Source organism: Sarcophilus harrisii, chromosome 3 (assembly GCF_902635505.1).
Source record: "Sarcophilus harrisii chromosome 3, mSarHar1.11, whole genome shotgun sequence".
In the NCBI taxonomy this organism is placed as follows: Eukaryota; Metazoa; Chordata; class Mammalia; order Dasyuromorphia; family Dasyuridae; genus Sarcophilus; species Sarcophilus harrisii.
In genome coordinates this window covers 504,456,119-504,477,759 of record NC_045428.1, presented here as the reverse complement: position 1 = coordinate 504,477,759, position 21,641 = coordinate 504,456,119, and the positions used below count along the sequence as shown (strand labels likewise).

Below are 21,641 nucleotides of genomic sequence, written 5' to 3'. Positions count from 1 at the left end.
CTGCCTCCTTGGGTCTCAGTTTCCTTTTCTATAAATTGAAAGAGTTGGAATAGATTGTTGCCAGACTTCCTTCCAGTTCAGAATTCTTTGATCTTGATGATGCTTCCTTCCAAAATTAAACTGGGTCCTGGCAACTACTTTGTGTCCCAAGACTGGGAAGATACCACCTTGCTTAAATATGATCCCATCTTCTCCCCTGGCCCTCATGTCCAGCACGCTTTCTTTCAACCAGCACCTGTCAGACATTACTTAAACACGTAATTATAGCTGGAGCTAAAAGCAATTTGCATCTGAGTATTGATGCAGGCAAGACAGGTTTTCTGGCCCCCTCCATGATTCTGCGGCAAGGGGCCATCATTCAATTGCAGCAGACTTAGAAGCTGACCATTAAATCAGCTGGCACAATTGAAAGGCCGTGAAAAGTCACGGCTAATTTGAAATTTTATTAGCTCTTGGACTGCTCTCGGTTACCTCAGAATCAGTCTCAGGAAACCAGTTCTGTGGGCCTTTCTGAAAATTGTGATTCCTCCCACTGCCAAGGGCTCCAAATGGCCCGGGCAGAGAATGTTGGAAGTATTCCTTTCACCTTGGGGGATGATAATTGGTCCCTCATAAGCCAACAAATGAGTTTTGGAGATTTTTAGGGGATGATTTGCAGAGGTATGTATCATTTTCTGTGGTTTACCAGTCAGTCAACAAAGAACTGGACGTTCTAACCACCAGTGATTTAATCTTAGAAATGTAAGCACTAAAGGGACTGTAGAATGTTAAATATTAGGACATTAGTAGAAAGAATAATGGGAGTGCAGTGACAAGACTTGTGAATATACCCTTCTTCTGTCTGCATGTGTATGACCTTGAGCTTGGCACTCAATATCTACAGACCTTAAGTTTCTTCATTTGTAGAAAGGTGTTTGATTAGATGGACTGTGAAATCCCTTCCCACCTCAGTTCTTTAATTCTATAATCCTGTGTTTGTTAGAGTTGGAAAGGACTTGAGAATACAAAAAAAAATTAGAAAACAGAACAGAAATAGAGTTGAAAAGGGCTTCAGAAACCACCCTTTCCCACTCCCCATTTAAGATCAGTCTAGGCATCAGACTGCCTATTTGAGGGAACAGATATGAGATGGGAAAGAAACAAGTTTGAAATCACTTGTCTCTAACATTTAATGTGGTTATGTGATGAGATAAAGGTACAATTCCCTGTATTTGGATTGTCTTCCTCCTTATCTCCATCTATTGAAATCTGTCCATCCATTTCCATGTCCTTGCTGCCTCCTTCATCAAGCTCTTCCTACTCTTTCCCACTGCAAGGGATTTCAGATATCTGTTTAAATCCCAGCTATTTCAATGGCTGCCTCCATAATCTTTGTAAGCCTCAGTATTCTCAACTGTAAAATGGGGATCTTAAACTACTTTCCTCACAAAGTGGAGAGAGCACTTTCCGAACTTTTTGAAGTACCATTACAAAAGTAGAAAAGCTCTTCCTTTCCCACTAATTTCCTGGGTGACCTTGGACAAGAGATCTTCCTTGGAGATCTTTTAGTTATAACTGTAGAGGAGGGTGACAGGTTGGGGTAGATAAGCTTGGAGCATCTGGGAGTCTTTGAAGTAAGTGATGTTCAAGGTCCTTTTCTACTCTAAGGGTCCAGGGGTATCTGTTCCCAGATCCCTTCCAGCTCTGACACTGTTTGGTGTTCTAACATCCTGTGTTTCAAGTTCCTTCCAGCTGTAACAGTCTGTGAACAGCAGCACTATTTTTTAAAAAATGATTCCCAGAGGGATTAAGTGATATGCATAAGGATCATATGTAGAAGAAGGATGAGTCCCTGAGAATAGAAGCCATAAATTAGAATGTCCAGATCCCCATTTAACTCAGGAAGGCATGCTGCATCTCCAAGCTGTCTTGTCTATTTGCTGCATATAACCTCATACATTTACTGAACTGTTCTCTGGAGAAAAGGGGAGTGGATACCTCATGCTGAAATGCACAGATGCCAATTTTACAGAAAACCCAAGTACCTTCTTGTCTCCTGGCCTCTGTGCCTTGGTCCCACTGAGGGCTTCTGCACAGACAGAGCCAGGAGGAGGGAGCAGGTTGTGGTCAGCCTCTGGAACGTGCATGGCACATGGGTGATTTCATCTCAGCTGAAGCTGTAATCTTGGCTGAGCTACAGCATGAAAATAATTTAGAGAGCAGAGTGGTGGATGTATACCATGTTCCTATAGCTGAAGCTTCATTGGGCCGTGTGTGTGTGTGTGTGTGTGTGTGTGTGTGTATGTTTGTGTGTATGTGTGTGTGTGTGTGTGTGTGTATGAATGATCCCTACCTGCTTTGTGAAAAACAGCTAAGAAAATAGGTTACTTGTTCATTCATTTAATAGACAGGTACTAAATTCCTCCTACATCAAAGCCATTTTATGGACTCTAGAGGGGAATACAAAGATGAATAAAATAGATAAGGGCCTGGCCCTCATCAACCTCATGTTTATGAAGGTGGGAGTTGGGGGGAATGTGATGAATGTACAGTGAATTAGCATACAAGGCAGAATATGAAAGGTGAGACTTGAGAGAAAGATCATACAGAATATGGAAAGATCACTTCCTGTTAGAGGGATCTAGGAAGACTTCATCAGAAGCTAAATCTTGATGGATCAATAGAAATAGAGAAGGAAAAGACAAGTGTTCTAGACAAGTGAATAAAAAAACAAAGGGTGAGAAAGAAACGATTGGTAAGGAAATTTTCTGATTGAAAGACACAGAGAGCCATGTCATATTGAGACTTTGCGAACAATTTTTTTTAAGAAACTCACAAAGAATTTCTGTTAAGACACATAAACAGAATCCTAGCTAGAGTCATTGGGATACTTATTAAGTAAAAAATTTTGATATTTAAAGGGACTGTAAAGTACAAACTATCCTGTAGAATCCCCAAAGTAGCTGCTCCAGGATGAGAATAACCAACAGAAGTTTCAGATCCTAAGCAGAAGTCTGTAATAACTTTTCTCAGGCTTCAGAAAGCTAGATTAATCAAGCAATCACAAATAACAATCTAGCAAATAAAATATATTTAGTTCTTAATATTATTTCATATCCTAGCTCCTTTAAAAAAAAGATTACTTATCTAATAATTATTTTAGTATTTATTTTTATTCTAGTAACTAACTAGTCATTATTCTAATAATTCACAGTCCAGTGGATAGGGATGAATTTAAGAAGACTCAGTTAAAATCCAGCCCCAGACACTTACTAGTGGTGTGACCCTGGGCAAAGCACTTAACCCTATATGCCTCTGTTTTTTTTCTTCTGTTAAAAGGGGTGGGGCAGTGGGGCAGTGGTAATAACAGCACCTACCTCCCAGGATTATTGTGAGGATCAAATTAGACAATATTTGTAAGGCATTTTGCAAAATTTAAAAAAATACAAATTCTACATACAAAATCTAGTTGTTATTATTAACATATAACTATATTATGGGATTATGAAAATTTTAGATTTCTGAGCACTCTTAGAGATTAGCTAATCCAACTCCTATAGAAATCATTAATTCTTTAACATCACCAGCAAGTATTCTTCAATTTTCCCCTAATACTTAGAATTATAAGGAAAACACTATAAATATAAATCACCATAAATAGTCAATTCCATTTTATTGTTCAGAAAATTTTCTTTCTCTTGAGCCAAAATCTGCCTCCCCCATAAATTCTAAACATTGATTTTAGTCCTTCCGATGAGATCCCAAGAGGACAAGTTTAACTCAGTTCTCTTTTCATGAAAATCTTCCAGATAATAAATTGATTTATCATTGATTGTTTGATGTTTCAATAGAGTAAGATCCCTTCCAAGTCTGCTTAGACATCCCCACTTCCTTCAGTTATTCCTCCTAGTGGCATAAGATCTTGCATCCCTTTATTCTCTTAGTCATCTGTCTCTAGTTACATGCCAGGATCATCAATGCCCCCTCATATTGGGGCAAAACTGGAAAAAATATTTTGTATCCTGATCAGATCAAATACTACAGGATTATCATTTTCCTAGCTGGTAAAAAGAATTCCCAGATGAAGAAACTCTTATATTATTATTATGCAATGACATCGTGACCCAATCTCTTAGAAAAGAAACTGGAGTATTTTGTCATGTCCCTCTCCAGTTCATTTTACAGATGAGGAAACTGAGGCACGAGGATTAATTGACTTGCCCAGGATACAGCTGTTAAGTGTCTGAGATCAGATTTGAACTCAAGGAGATTTCCTGACTCCAGGTCCAGCACTCGGTGCACTATGGCACCACCTAGTGGACTTATAATTATAAATTTAGTTAGATGTATAGTTAGTTACATACAATATTTACAACAATGCATTTGGGGGCAAATTACTTTTGCTCGGAAATCCTCAGTTTTTCCTTTCTAAAATGAGATTTGACCAGGCAGCGCCTCAAGGAGTTCTCAGGACCTCGATCCTCGGTTTGTAACAATTCCCCTATTAGATTGCGGGCTCTTTCAGAGCATGGGCTGCCTTTTGCCTTCCTTGGTATCCTCAGTGGTTGGCACAGTGCCTGGCACTTAGGATTGTCTGCCTGTCTGCTAGGATGATTCCTGAATAGTCAGGCTTAGAGTGAGAGAGAGGGAGCATACCCACAATAAATAATACCCTCTGGTCTTTCCACAGATGGCTTGGTGGACTGCATGGATCCTGATTGCTGCTTACAGCCCCTGTGTCACGTCAATGCTCTGTGCCTGGGGTCTCCCGACCCTGTGGACATCATCCAGGAGACACAGGCCCCCGTATCCTCACAGAATCTGCGCTCCTTCTATGATCGCATCAAGTTCCTCGTGGGAAAAGACAGTACACACATAGTCCCTGGAGAGAACCCCTTTGATGGAGGGTAAGTGGACCATGTCTGTGGTACCTGTCAAAACACTTTCCTTATGTGACCTTGTGAGGTAGGGAATGCCAGAATTCCATTTTGCAGATGGGAAAAACTGAGGCTCATAGCAAGAAAGTTATTTGACCATGGTGATGTTTGGTGAATTTCAGAGCTTGGATGTGAATTCCAGGACTCCTGTTTACAAGTCCTCTGCTCATATAACCATATTATTTTACCTCAGTCCTCACAGGGCCAATCAGGGAGACCCTGGGGAGAGAATTAGAATGATAACAATGGCCAGAGCTATAGCATCCTTCATGTAAAATAAAGAGAGAGGTCCTCCAGTTATTAACAGTCAAGTATTATTTCTGCCTCCATTTAAAAAAGGAGTGCTTCATTTCTCAACAACCAAGGATTGTTTCTACCTAGTAGGAAGATCAGGAGTTTTTATTTTTGGAAGGAACTTTGAAGATCATTTGTCTAACCTTCTCTCTTTTTCACTGCCCTTCTCCTTTCTCTCTCACCCCCAGCTCTCTTACAGTGCTCCCTTAGGAAACATTCCTTACAAAAGGTCTTTCAGCTTTTGCTCAAACACCTCCATTGATAGGCATCTCATCCCCATCCCAAGGATCCCATTTCACTATTGGACAACTCTGAGTGTTAAAAGTTCTTTCTTACATTGAGCTGAAATATGCTTCCCTGTAACTTGTGCCCAGCAGACCTAGTTCTCTCTGCTGGAGCTACACAAAATAATTTGTCAAAGTGACTGCTGGAATATCTAGCTGCTTGAACTCTTCTCGTCACATCCTGGGCTGCTTGGTTTCTTAATTGATGCTTAACGGGCCAAATAACAGTTTGGCTCTGCTCTGGCAGCTTGGAGAGACAGACAGACAATTATGAAGTAAAAAGAACCCAGAACTGCATGTCCCCATGAAACAGATGAGGAAATCGAGAGCAAAGAAGCCTGTGTTTTTGTTGTTGTTGTTGTTTTGTTGTTGTTCAGTCATTTGTTTTTGTTTCCAATTTGAGGTTCTCTTGACGAAAGTACTGGAGTGGTTTTCCATTTCCTTTTCTAGTTCATTTTACAGATGGGGAAACTGAGGCAAACAGGGTAAAGTGACTTGACCAAAGCCACAAAGCCAATAAGTGTCTGAGGCCAGATTTGAAGTCATGTCCTCCTGACTCCAGGCCCAGCCCTCTATCCACTGCACCAGCTATCCTATTTCTTCCTCTGTAAAATAAATCCACTGGCCTTGATGTTCTTGCTCTGACTTTTGGTGTTCTAAGATCCTCGTTTCCAAGGTTCTCACTCTGAAGTCCTGTTGTCTGTGTTCTGACATAAAATCTCTTCCAAGGCTGACAAATAGTGGTTCTATAATTCTCTAGACAGTTGATAGGCTTAGAAGCTGCCTGGTTAGCCCTTAGGGGAAATCTCATCAGTAGTATAATTATGGCCTTCCCTTTCAGAGTAGAGGCAACTTTCTAGGTGTGTAGTTAATTTAATAGTCTTATCTTTCTCAAAATGTGATATGCTTTCAGACTATTTTGAGCACCATCAGGAGCTATTTATTTTTGCCCTGCTCTGTTCACTGATCTGACAAGAAGCCTTCAACAGGGTTTCTACTTCGAGTCGAAGCCATTTGATAGTAAAAACACATCTAGCAATGTAAGCGTGGAGTGCCTTATTGAGTATCATTTGCTGTGGACCATCTGTTCAGTAGATTCCCATGGTTATTATTAAGAATAACTATCTAGTCCTCCTGACTATAAAGGATGAGGTGTGATGATGAAGTCATGAAATGTTGAAATAAACATACCAGAAATTAGACATGCAAATTAGGGGGTGTCACCTTAAAGGACTCTCTACCCCCAATTATGAACTATGCAAGAAAATCATCCCAAATGAACAATTCTTAACTTTTTTTTTTTGCTTTATGGATCCCTTTTGGCAGTCTGGTGAAGCCTATGAATCTCATCTTAGAACAATTCTTTTAAATGCTTTTAAATAAACTGAAATAGATAAGATTACAAAGGAAGCCAATTCTATTGAAATATACTCAGAATTTTTTTTAAGTTCATGGACTCCAGCTAAGAACCTCAGGATAAATTAATATTTGATACTCACAAATTGTTTTTCACTCAAAATTATATTGACTGAACGATCACTCAATTATTTACCACACTGGCCTCCAATACCTTTTGACCTTTTCCAAAAATCAAATATGTTTTCATAGGGGAAAATGTGCCTTCACAAAGGAATAGGGAAAGAGAATGCTTTGATCTCACTGACTGTGACCTCCAAAAGGGTCTTGCCCTCAGGGAAAAGAAAAGTGTCTTAAGGAAAAAAGAATCAGGCTCCCAACAATGCCCTTAGGCACTCAGCTTATCCTAGATTAATTTCACTTGATCATTTTGAGCTCTGGACTGTTTGCCTCCCAGGGCCCAGTCTGGGCAGTGCCATCAGGGCAGTCAGTCCATGGACAACTTCTCCAACCAAGGATGCCACAGCAAGATAGAGGAGCAGATCAAGAACTATACCTGGAAAGATCCCAGCTCGCCATGTATAGTCTGATTCTTTGTTCTCATAGTCTCTTTCTTTACTTTTGTCACTTCCAATCAATCCTTCTTTCCTTCTGCAGCTACCCAGTGGTCAGGCTAGCTCCCAAAATGATAGATGGATGTAAGCTATTATGATAAGAAGAATTATCATCATTATTATTATTTAAATATTGAAGATATTAGTTATATAATGAGGAAAAATTATAGGAGGTGTTCTTAGAGTTCAGTGGATAGTGTCAGGTCTTAAGTCAGGAAAACTCATCTTCCAGAGTTCAAATCTGGGCTTGGATACTTAACTAGCTGTATGATCCTGCCTCTGTTTCCTTATCTATAAAATGAGCTGGAGAACGTAATGGCAAACTACTCCAGTATTTTTTTTCAAGAAATTCCCAGAAGAGGTCACAGAAAATTGGACATGATTGAAAATAACTAAATAAAAACAACAAAATTCTTGGAAAATTGGTACAGAATTTCTGACAAATATACATAACTCTAATGAGGAAGAAAGGGAAAATTGTCTGAAGATATAGATGGATATATACACAGAACTGATCAATCAACCTAACTTTTAAGAGATGAGTATAAAAGATGGAAGTAAAGATGGATAATGGCTGATGAGTACAAAAAGATAGGATGGTTCTATAAGAACAGCATCATATAGGGTGATACTCTTTGTTAAAATTCAGCAATCAATATTCAAGTATCTATTGTGCACAAAGTTCCTGTGTTCAATGCACAAGATTTGTGAGGGAAAACAATATAATCCCTGTGGTCAGGGGCTTTTAAGTTAATAAGAGGGTTATGACATGAACAAGCGGAATCATACAAAGTGAAAGTACAAATTGGACAAAGATGTAATCCAGTGTTATCTAGGAAAATTACAAGATAACAAAGATGTTTAAATCCTGGTCTTTACTTATAATTTAATACATTTCTGTTCTATTGTGTATTATATTTATCTGTATGTATGGGTTATCTCCATTGCTCCTTGAAGACAAAGTATCTCATTCATCTTTTTCCTTTTATATTTTTTCTATTGTATGAGAAGCAACATGATAGTGGATAGACAGCTGGCTTTGAAACTGAGAAGACCTGGCTTTGAGTCTTGCCCCTGATACATATTGGTTATGTGATCCTTAGCAAGATACTGAAATTCTCTATGTTGTAGGCATCTTTCTAAGACTATAAATTGCAAAGCAAATGATGAAGTGATTCAGAAAAGGGAGTTTTTTCACCCTGGGATTCCACATACAGACGAAATCACAGGTCTACTAAAGTATTATGTGTGATAGATATTTAATAAATAGTTAAAGCAATTAGGTCAACTTAGGGGGAAAAAGGAAATTTTATTATATATGAGGTTCTGCCATTAGCTGAAGAAATCCAAAAATTTTTAAAGTAAAATGGTCCCTGCTCTCAAGGAGTTTATACTCTTATAGGAAATGTGGATAGAATAAAGACATATATATATATATATATATATATATATATATATATATATATATATATATACATCTTCTACATATAAATAAATATCAGAAGTCATATATTTTAAAATAATGCTTTATTCATTTTTTACATTACTGTTACTTCTCAATTAACTCCACCCACCCATTCCCAAAAGACCCTCCTTGTAAATCAAAACAAACTAGCCATGAATCATTCTTCCCCTGAAGTGTGTGACTTTTGCCCTAAAAGGCAGTATGTATTTCAGGGTCAAGATTAGTCACTGCATGAACTATTTGGACTCAGTACCATGGTCATTATGTAAATTTTCTCTTTCCACTGCATGTATCACACTGTCAGTACACTTAAGTCTTACCAAATTTCTCTTAAGTTCTTCATCTTTGTTGTTTGGTAGAATGTCACTAACCAGTGAGTGCTCCTGAGAAAGAATGGTAGAGATGATGGATCCCTTACACTTGTAAAATATCAAATGTTAGAGATGGCAAGAGAATACAGAAATCATTTAGGTTAAACTCGCTGAGTTAAACCAATATAGAGCAGGTGCTGAGAGCAAACTCATCCCAGAAGTTACTGAAGTTATACAATGAATTAATAGGAGGACTAGCCCCAGAATGAATACAAAACATAGCTTTCTTTCCTGGTATCCTTCCCCAGCAAACAGAACCTAGTTGACTTCTTTTTCCCTACCTCACTCCTTGACAGCAAGCTCCCAGCTGTTACTTAAAAGTATAATTTTACCCAAAGGCTTCCAAGATTGTATGCCCTTTTACTAAATTGGAGCTATAAATAATAAACATGCCAGGGAAATTTTTGGTTGCTCGTCATTTGCTGTTCACTTTGTGGTGTCTGAACATTGTTTTGGCTGGTTCCTCATTTGTTCTGATCCAACCAGTGCTCTCATCTGCAAGCCTGAAAGCAATTGCAAGCCCCCAGGGCCAAGGCCAAATTTCCCAGTACATCTTGTACAACACTGAGCAGGCTGTCAGAGCTCAACAAATAATAATATAATCTATGGTGCATGTTTACATTTGCCACATTCAATATTATGCACCGTTGCCTGTGCAGCCAAAGCTCCGACAGGCAGCAAGACACCCATCAAGGGAGGAAAGAAAACAGCCCGCACTCAGGGAACATTGATAAACTGTAACCTGCTTAGAATTTCTTTCCACATCAACAAAACCAATAGCTGAGTGAGGAGGAAAATAGGAGAAAAAACCCTTTCTAGGCCTTTAGTTCTCAGTCTACAAGATTAGGGAGTTAGACTAAATGATCTCTAAGGTGCCTTAACATTCTATATCTGTGTTTTAATGGTCCATGTCTGATGGCGTCTTCCAGTTTCTTTATTCTACAATACAGCTAGGCTTTGGACTTACCTCAAATACCTTCTGGTAGTGTGACTAAGGATAAGTCACTGAAATTCTGCCTGCCTCAATTTCCTTTTCTGTGAAGTAGGATAATAATGGTACCTTCCCCTCAGGTTGATGCAAGATTAAAATGAAATATTCATCAAGTGTTTTATTAACTTCAAAACATTTTAGTAATAGTAGTAGTAGTAATGGTAGCAGCAGCAGCAGTACCAGTAACAGTAGCAATAGCAGAAACAGTAACAGTAGCAGTAACAATAGCAGTAGCAGTAGCAGCAGCAGTAACAGTAACAGTAGCAGCAGCAGCAGCAGCAGCAGCAGCAGCAGTAACAGTAACAGGAGCAGCAGCAGCAGCAGCAGCAGCAGCAGCAGTAACAGTAACAGGAGCAGCAGCAGCAGCAGCAGCAGCAGCAGCAGCAGCAGCAGCAGCAGCAGCAGCAGCAGTAGTAGTAGTAGTAGTAGTAGTAGTAGTAGTAGTAGTAGTATGTTCTAACAGGGCAGATGAAGCCTGTGGACTTCTTCTCAAAAGTGTATTGTTAAATTATTATTATTATTATTATTAAATTAAACAATTGAAGGAAATTTATTTCAGGTGGAGACTAGTGAAAATTATGTCCTTTTTTTATCTAAGTTCAATGAAACTTGTCCACAGATCCTTTGAGGGTTTGTGGATCCCAGATTAAAGATCCCATTACTAAGGTCTCTTCTAGCTTAAAAATTTTGTGTTGAAACTGTCTATTTCAAGAACAAGAGTCCCTTCTAGCTCTCAAAGTCTGCAAGGCTCTCCAAAGCTATACAACTGCCAGGCATTACGTCAATGTACTATATCACAAACATCAGTCTTTATAAGAGATAGCCCATTTTAAGCTTGCTCTGGGAATTGTGGGCTGAGCTTGATTTTCATAAATGTTGTAGCAGTAAAACCTTTCACCAAGTTCCTTATTTGTTAGTTGTTTGGGTTCTTTTTTCTCTAAAACATAAACTTAGGGAAAAATCAAACAGCAGCTTCCAATTTAACCTCTTTAATTGGAAGTAAAGTTAATAGGGATTTGTCCTCCAAGAAAAGACATTGTGGGGGGGGGAAGATTAAGGGAGTTTTTTTGTGACAGTTTGAGCTGAGAATAGACCAACCCCTACCTCTTAGCCAGGAGACTATTAGGAGCAGGAGCCTTATTAGCCAGGAATTAGAATCCAATCTCCACAGAGACTTACTCATAGTAAGCAGGAAAGTTAGCTATACATGAATCTGACATTGTGTCCATGTATAACAATTCTTTCTGCTGGTTGATGACACCCTGTATTATTTCCATATTCTCTGTGCAGTAATTTGTCTCTTCTCTTGGAGATGAGACATTCATTTCACAGCTACCATCCCCTGGGTGAAATCCAGACGGTCCCAGAGAGAGCCAGACCATGCTGGTACAACTAACTTTCTCCTAGCAGCACTCAGACATCTGAATGAAGGATCTGAGCATCTCCTTCGGCATTCAAGATGGCGCTTGCTGTGCTAAGGGAGTAAAAGGAAACCTGGAGAGAAGCTAGGGCCACTACAACATGAAGTCACTGTAGGAGAGTGCAGGGTCCTGGATTTGAATTCATAAAACTTGGGGTTAAATTCCACTTACTATTGGCAAAAATTTGGTGAACTGTCCTGGCCTTAGTTTTCTTCTCTACAAATAAAAGTGTTAAATTAAATAAGTTAAATAAATAAATCCCATGGTACTGTGAACTATCTGGAGAGTAGTCCTAGAGAAGTTAGAGTGAACATACTATATTATGTTCATAATCATAATATAGAACCATGATCAATTTACTTAACCAAACATTTATTAAGTGTAACTTGGAGTTGATAGAGAGCAAGCTTTAGAATCAAAAAGATCTTGATTTTGAGTCTTGCCCCCTGACAACTGGTTGGATGACCCTGAATAACTCATTTTACTTCCTTGTATCTCAGTTTCTCCATCTGTAAAATGCAAGGGTTGTGATCCACAGCAGGCTGTTGAGATCCCTTCTAGCCTATACTTATGATCCTGTGGCATCTTTGGTGCCTATTGACTCTGGAAGACATATATATATATATATATATATATATATATATATATATATATATATATATATATATAAATAAATTTATTTTAATATTCTTTTTTTAAGGATAACAGCTTTTTACTTTAAAAAACCTTGTGTTCCAAATTTTTCCTTCCTTTCCCCACCCCCTCTCCTACGTGGCAAGTAATCCAATATATGTTAAATATGTGCAATTCTTCTATACATAGTTTCACAATTATCATGCTGCACAAGAAAAAAATCAGATCAAAAAGGGGGAAAATGAGAAAGAAAAGAAAAGCAAACAATAATAATAAAAAGGTGAAAATACTATGTTGTGATCTACATTCAGTCCCCATAGTCCTCTCTCTCTGGATACAGTTGGTTCTCTCCATCACAAGACTATTGGAATTGTCCTGAATCACCTCACTGTTGAAAAAAGCTGCTTCCATCAGATCAACTCTAGAAAATTTTTAAAACTCACAGAAAGTGCTAATCTGTGTTAGTTGAGTGTTTTTCTTCACTATCATTTCTCTGTACTAGTGAAATCACAAGTCTGGTAAAAAAAATACACACACACAAACATTTGTGTATGTGTACATGCATGTATTAACACACATACAAACAGCCTTGTTCTCAGTGATGAAGAATGTGCAAAGTTTAGATAAGACAAGGTCCCTGCCCTCATGGAATTTATTGTCTAATATACATATATACTTAATTAAAAATTTTCAGTGATAGGTAATAAGTATATTAGAAAGGGAAAAAACAAAGTTCTCTGGAAAATTAGTAAATCTTTTTATTGACAAGAGCTGGACGGGCTTCCTGGAGAAGGTGGCACTTAAATTGGGCTTTGAAAGACCTAGCATTGATTCACTAGGTAAAGTTGGGGAGGGTGATCCCCAAACCTAGAGAAAAAAGGGTCCTCCTAGGTCAAATAGCTCAGGGCTTCATAAACTTTTTTCACTTGTGACCCCTTTTTCAACTGAGAAATTTTTACATGACCTCAGATATGTATGTATATTATTATTTTTTTATTAAAGCTTTTTATTTACAAAACATATGCATGGGAATTTTTCAACCCTTGCAAAACTTTCTGTTCCAAATTTTTCCCTCTTCCCCATCCCCTCCTTTAGATGGCAGTAGTCCAATTCTTGTTAAATATGTTAAAATATATGTTAAATCCAATATATGTATACATATTTATACAGTTATCTTGCTGCACAAGAAAAATTGGATATAGAAAGAAAACAAAACCTGAGAAGGAAAATAAAATGTAAGCAAACATCAACAGAAAATATGAAAATGCTATGTTTTGGTCCACACTCAGTTCCTACAGGCCTCTCTCTGGGTGAGGATGGCTTTCTTTATCACTGAACAATTGGAATTGCTTTGAATCATCTCATTGTTGAAAAGAGCCATGTCCATCAGAATTGATATGTATGTATTAAAAAGATATACATATATGTGGGTGTGTATATATGTATACATATGTATATATATGTATGTATTAAAAAGGTATACAAATCAAACATTTCCAGATAATAAATCATAAGCAGTTTAAAACAATTCTTTGGTATACATATAATTTTACCATTTATTAAAGATGGGGGCAAATTTGTATACTAATGAGATAAATGTGCTTGTTTATTTTTACATAAAAATTAAATCTTGTGATCACTTCTGATTAATGTGGCTCTTTTCAACAATGAGTTGATTCGAGTCAATTACAATAGATTTGTGATGGAAAGAGCCATCTGCATCCAGAGAGAGGACTATGGAAACTGAATGTGGATCAGAACATAGTATTTTCACCTTCTGTGTTGTTTGCTTGCTTTTTATTTTCGTTCTCATTTTTTTCCTTTTTGATCTGATTTTTCTTGTGCACCATGATAATTGTGTAAATATGTATAGAAGAATTGCATGTGTTTAACATGTATCGCATTACTTGTCATCTAAGGGAGGGGTGGGGGGGAGGGAGGAAGAAAAAATTTAGAACACAAAAGTTTTGCAAGGGTGAATGTTGAAAATTTGGCATATATTTTGAAAATAAAAAGTTAAACAAAATGCCATATGCTGATAAAAAAAATTAAATCTTGGAATGTTGAATACCTTTTACTGCTGCCAAAATTTTCATGACCCTATAATTTAAGAAGCTTTGATCTAGCTCAATCCACATATAAATAGAGATCCCTTGGTCAATATTCCTAACAAAGGTACCATGAAGCCATCACAACAGGCTAGAACCCACCACCTTCCAAAGTACTCTGGGACAGCTCTGGTTGTTAGGATATTTTGCCTTATGTTGAGCTGATATTTTCCCCCTCTAGAAATTTTATAATTTGCTCCTAGTCTGGCCTCGAGGACTAATCAAAATAAATCTTATTTCTCTTCATCATTTCATCTCTTTAAATACTTTCATACAACTATTACTTACACACACACACACACACACACACACACACACACACACATCCCTTACCTCTAACACATCTTTCCTTCTGCAAGCTGAAAGTCCCCATTTATTTCTGCCAGCCCTCATCTAGTGTGGTTTTCAGATGTCTGACATTGTAGTCACAGCTCTGTCGACATACTCAATTTTGTCAATAATGCCTTTCCTAGAATATGGTTCCTGAGGTTTCACCCAATCCTTCAGTTGGGCCTTGACAACATTCCTGCCACTGGAAACAGCATGAGGAAAATTATGTAAGTGGGAAACCACAGTGGTTGAAAAAATACAGGAAGGTAAATTTCAGCTCAGTATTAAAAAAAAAGAAAAGAAAAACTCTTTCAGAGCTAACCTATAATAATACTTTCTAGTTCTAAATCTTGTGATTTTTATGATTGGCTGTCTATGGATATCCTAGCACTAAGCTGGGATTGTACAGAGTTAATATGGCTTAGTTATTGTCCCTTAGAAGGGACTTGGAAATCATCAAACCCAAGCCCTTAATTTAACAAGTGAGGAAACTGAGGCACAAAAAGTGACTTGTGGTCGCTAAGTGACATGTCGTGGATTTTAATCCAACACTGAATTTTTTACTCTACTTTCCAAAGTTGTTCATAATTCACTTCCAACAAATAGGAATTGTAACTTTAAAATCTCAGATCAGGAGATATTGAGGCATATGGAACTAGTGGCTACTATACTGACTGGCTCCAGGCTGCTAAGTCTTTTTTTAAAACCTTCTTATATCTTCTTTTGATAGATTTTCTGTCTTCTCCCTTAATGTCAGAATAATTGCTGTACCTTGTTATTGCTGTCAGTTTGCTGACCTCAATCAGTCAAAACTACTCCCTTGTCAGCTTCTGTGGGCTGGGAAATTCCATCACCCATTTTGCTAGAATTATGTGTAAATTTAGGGTAACTAGGTACTGAGTAAGGGCCTAGGGATCTTTCCTCTAAGTAAAATGCATCATCTAGATTAGCACAGGACACTAGGACAACTGTTTTAGATGTTTACAAGCCCCTTGGGACTTCCTATTTGCTCTCAGCTATGTTCTATATAATTGAAATTGCTCAATAAATTAATTTTACCACTCTAGAACTGACAATTATCTACTTCTACTGAACGTCTCCTCTTGATTTGCCAGTTAAGAATTGCCCCTCCCGGGTAGTAAGTATTAGAAAGACAATCAGATTTGAGGGTGAGATAATTTGGGTTTGAATCTGCTGGGTTTCTGGGTGTGTGACTCAATTTCCCTTTTGTAAACTTCATTTCTTATCTGTTAAATGAAGAAGTTGAACGAAATAGTCTCAAAAATCACTTCTTGTTCTCAATCCAACCATTTTTACTTTTATATGACTTATATGCATATACACACACACAAAAGCTATAAACCTGTCATTGTATCATGGCATAATTAACAAGATCTAAACTTCAGAAACATTTTCATATTTTCCTATGGCCTCAGCTGACCCTAACCCTAGAGCATAATCATCAGGAAACAGGTGATAAATAACACTTTACAACTTCACTAGATGCTGTGTTGCTTTCTAATTATTTATAAGAAGCTATATATAAACATGAATATTATATTCATCTCTATTCCAGTCCCAGGTTTTAATCAGGCAAGGAAGAGAGATTTAATGAGTCTTCTCTAAGAATCTTTCACCTTTAACCAGCTCTTTATGGCTACAAAGCACCCCTACCATTTCAACTGCTTTAGCCCTCCCCCCTGAAATTAAGAATGGTAGGCTACATGAAAAACTCTTTGCAAACCTGAAAGTGCTAGATAATTTGCTAGCAATTGTTGTTTCGTCATTGTTATTTTTCCATCCCAATTTTACAAATTAGGAAACTGAGATTCAGAAGGGCAAAGTGATCTTTCTAAGTTAGCACAACTAATTAGTGTTGGAACTTAGCTTTCTATATCGGTTCTTTTAACTCCCATGTCCAAATTCATTTAAACTATATACTGGTCCCATCTCTTTTCTACTCTTCTTCCAGATGTCAAAGTTCCAGGAAATTTGAAACCACAAATACATAATTTTCAGGTGTTAGGAAATATAAAAAGAAAGCTGGAGATAAGTTAAAATATATATATATATATATATATATATATTTCACCTTTTTTTTTTCAGTGCCCTTCACAGTAATAGCATAGTATTATGGGAAAAGTAGAGAACTAGGAATCAGGAGAGCTCTAAATTCAAATATCACCACCAACACTTAGTAGCATTATGAACATGGGCAGGTCACTTAACTTGCCAGTTACTTACTCCTCACATCACAATTAAAATGTAACCTGTAAGAAATCTTTCCCAGTTCCTCTTAATAACAGTGTATCTCTGTTAGTTATTTCCCATTTAGCTTGCTTTGTATATATTTGTTTGTATATTGTTTCCTCTCTTAGGGACAGCTAGATAGCTCAGTGGATAGAATACCAGGCCTATAATTAAGAAGAAATGAGTTTAAATCTGGCTTCAGATACCTACTGGCTGTGTGATCCTGGGAAAGTCACTAAATCCTGTTTGCCTCAGTTTTCTTATCTCTAAGATGTGCTAATGAAGGAAATGACAAACCAACCCAGTATGTTTGCCAGAAAATCTTAAGATGGAATCATGAAAATTAAGAAACAACTGAAATATGACTGAACTCTTCCCTTTAGATTATAAAACACCTTGAGGACAAAAACTGTCTTTTGGCTCATTTTGTATCCCTAGCACTTAGCAAAGTGCCTGGCACTTAGTGGGTGCTTAATAAATGTTTATTTATTGATTAATAATAATAATAATTAATGATAATTGATTAATAATGATATGATTATAATAAATAATAAATGTTTGTTGATTGATTAATCATAATAATTCTCATATTTATATAGTATTTTAAGGTTTGCAAAATATTTTATATATAGTATCTCATTTAAACCTTGCAGAAGCCCAATATAAGATAGATCCTATAATTATTATCCCTATTTTGCAGATCAAGAAACTGAGACTGAAAGATGGATTTTTGCTTGTTTTTGTGACTTCTTAGGGTCACACAACAATTAAGTGTCTGAGGCTGCTTTTGATATCAATTCTTCTAACTCTGGGTTCAGTACTTTATTCACTTTTCCTGCCTTTTAGTCACCTCATAAGGTTGTTGTGGGGATCCAGCAAAATAATGTAACTTGTGCCATATGTAGGAGTGCATTAGAACCAGCTCAAACCAGCTGGTGGTTACATTTTCAGCTGGATCATTTCTATCTCAGAAGTCAGCAAATGCTACAAATTAAAGTTAAATATAGCATTTTGTTGATTATCTAAACTTTTGTAAATGATGAGGAAAAAACATTAATGCAGATTAAACTTAAAAGTGTGCCTGATTTTTTTTTATTCTGAGAGCTTATTTATATTTACCAGCACATCACTCAATATAAATCTGCCAATAATCATCAGTTGATTTTTAAAATTATTTTTCAGTAGATTATTTCATCTGGAAAGGTGTATTCTTTCTTCCTTGTAGACCCTAAAAGGCAACACATTGTAAGAGAAAATAGCATTGAACTGGGAATTAGAGAATTGGGTTTTAATGTTGGCTCTGCTAAAAGTCGATATCACCCTTGCCAAGACACTCTTACCGTTGGGACCCTCAGGCTTCTACTCGGTAAAATGAAAGGGTTGAACAGTGATTTTGAAGGTTGTGTTCATCCCTGGTTTATCACTCTCTGTTCAAATGGCTCTCTTAGCTTCTGTGTTCTATCTTTGTGTCCTGACCTCCTTTATTCTCAGACCTTAACCAGGCTGACATTCTATGATTCTGTTTATACACACACACACACACACACACACACACACACACACACACACCCCTATTGTCTTCTGTGATTCTAACTGTATTATGGGAATACATTCTCTTCTCTCTTCCTCTTGTATTAGATACTACTCAGGCCCCTTTTTAAAGGGGTTGAACAATGGACGCCATCTAATAGAGTCCAAATAAACACACATCTCCTTGGCAGCCAGATTCTGATTGAATTTATTATTGCATTACCATCTTGCTTTTTAAGAACAAGCTGAGCTGACAAGTCACCTCATCACCATTAAAAAAATAAAAAGACAAAAGATGAATTACCCTGATGGAGGGTGGAGGAAGGTAAAGAACTTGTCTTTTTCAAAATGCCAGCAAGAAAAAAAAAATATATATATATATATAATTCATGTTCATTTAAAAAAAATCACTGCTCACATTGAAATGAGAGTTTACAATGATAAAGCAAGTTGCCAAATTAAATTCTGGATTTGAGGAATGTCTTTTCACATCAGTTTGATGAACAGATAACAGCTTCTCTTTGGCCACTTGATCATTCTTGTATTGATTTCAAAACCACTTACTGTCCCCATTTGCTTTGTGTCTTAACCTGTTCTGAGTTTTCAGTCACTTAAATGACTAACATAAGCTACAGTAAAAAGAAAAAAAAAAAACCAAAACTTCCACAGAGGTTGTCAGAACTGAAAGAGGTTCTAGATAGATAAAAATATTCATTGGTAGAGCTAGAAGGCCCCTTCAATCCTGGAAAATAGAATACAAAGCTGAAAGGGTCCTCAGAAATTAGACTGTTAAAACAAAGAAAAAAACAAAAACAAAAAAACATTCTGGAGAGTAATTTGGAACTATACCCAGAGGACTATAAAATCATGCATATTCTCCAACCAAGCAATACTACTAGTTGGTCTGTATCTCAAAGAGATGAACCCCCCCCCAAAAAAAAAAAAAACAAAGGAAAAGGATCTATATGTACAATAATATTTATTGCAGTTCTTTTGGTGATGGCAAAGAATTGGAAATTGAGGGGATACCCATCAGTTGGGGAAGTTGTTGTATATGGGTGTGATGGGATGTTATTGTGCCATAAGAAAGATAAGCAGGAAACTCTTAGAAAAAAACAAAAAAAAAAATTATACATGATGCAAAGTGTAATAGGGGACAATATTAAATAAGATTTCTAAATTTTTAAATTAGAAATTATCTATGTTTTCATTGTTCTGAATTGTATACAGGAAGAGCAAGATGTATAATAATCTCCTTTGAGTAATTTAGCCATTCTCTGCAATACAATGATCTAAGACAATTCTGTAGGATTTATAATGAAAGATTTTGTATATCTCCGGAGAAAGAATTTGTAGAATCTGAATGCAGATCAAAAATAGTTTTTCTTTTTTTCTTGGAGTTTCTTGTCTATTTTCCTTCATAGAATAGTTTATACGGAAATGTTTAACATGATTACACATGTGTAATCTGTGTCAAATTATTTGCCTTCTAAATGAGGGGGAGGGAGAGAGATAAAATTTTGAATTCAGAATTTGAAAAAGTAATGATAAATTGTTTTATATGTAATAAGGGAAAATATTAAATAAGATTTTTAAATTTTTTTAATTAGAAATTATCTTGGTCAAAAAAACCTCATAGTATTAATTTAGCACTAGAAGAGACCCAAAAGATCATCCAGTCCAGACTTTAAACTGAGATCTAGAAAGGCAATATGCTTTTTGTTCAAAGTCACCTAGAAAGGATCTTAGTTCTCTAGAAAACAGAGACTTTTGTTTGTTTTTTCACCTCTCTTTGTAGCTCTTGTGCTTAATATAGTGCCTGGAATATATAGTAGGTGCTTAATAAATGCTAGTCAAGTAATTTTGTTGAGTCATTTCAGTTGAATCTAAATCTTTGTGTCCCCATTTGAAGTTTTTTTGTTAAAGATGCTGGAGTGGTTTTCTATTTCCTTCTCCATTTTACAACTGGGAATCTGAGGGATCACAAAGCTAATAAGTGTCTGAGGCCGGATTTGAGCTCAGGAAGATGTCTTTCTGATTCCAAACTCATATTTCTATATCATCATATCAGCTGAATATATACCATCCCTAGGAAAAGTTTTTTTCTCAAAATCAAATTTTTATTTGTTCTTACATCACTTACCTTTATATCCCATTCCTCCCTGCTCCACCCCCTTAGGACCATCCCTTTTAACAAAGAATTAAAAAAAAAAAAAAAAAGAATGAATTGTAACATTTGAGAACAAATAATCACCATATTGAAAGAGTATGAAATTACATGCTGTGTTCCATTCCCACAGTCCCCACCTCTGCAACAAATTAGAATAAAGGGGACAATTGGAACATGCCTTCTCATAGCCCTGCTTTGATGCCAGGCTTGGATATTATAATTATGCAAAAAAATTCAATTGTTTTGTTGTTTTTGTTCTTTCTATTTATGTGATTATAGTCGTACATATTCCTTTTTTGCTTTCTTGGTTGAGATTATTTCAGGAGGTTGCTTAATGAAAAAAAGACATTGTAAATAAAGAGGCATCCCTTTAAAAATAATTCCCTAGGACATTCAGGAGGACTTCTGGCTGTAGGCAACTCCTGGTCAAAGCAGCATCCTCGATTCCCTGTGAACTGAAACTTTAAGTCTTTTACAGAATGCTTGATAAGTAGCATCCTGGTACAGAGGAACAAGGAGCTCAGGAATTGGACTGCAGAGGCTATCTAGCTGGTGGGGGCCCTACCAGAGGAGGATAGATTAAAGCAAGGTAGCCAGGTGACCCAATGGATAGAGCACTAGTCCTAGAGTCAGGAGTCCTGAGTGCAAATGTGACCTCAAACACTTACTAGCTGGGAGAGGCGGTTTCCTCTCCTGAAAATAGTACAGTACCTGCTGTTGTGAAAATAAAAGTGACATCATTGTGTAAGACAGTTTGCAAATCTTAAAGGAATTAGACAAATGTTGTTTTTTATTGAAAGTAGGTCTTTTTAGCCTAGAAAAGAGAGGACATGGGGAATGGAAATGGGGGGCAAGGGAGACATTTTCTGTGTCATGAATATTTTGGTTCAACACAAGCAAAAATGTCT

At 36.8% G+C, this 21,641-nt stretch overlaps 1 protein-coding gene across 5 annotated transcripts in view; it reads left to right on the top strand.

Annotated features, from left to right (window-relative positions):
- TENM4 (teneurin transmembrane protein 4) overlaps positions 1-21,641 on the top strand; it is a 1,164,499-nt gene that overhangs the window by 1,027,169 nt on the left and 115,689 nt on the right. For all 5 annotated transcript variants that reach the window (XM_031963708.1, XM_031963710.1, XM_031963707.1 and 2 more), the window contains one exon: positions 4,670-4,886. In XM_031963708.1, the coding sequence (XP_031819568.1) occupies positions 4,670-4,886 (217 nt within the window). The remainder of the gene's footprint in view (positions 1-4,669; positions 4,887-21,641) is intronic.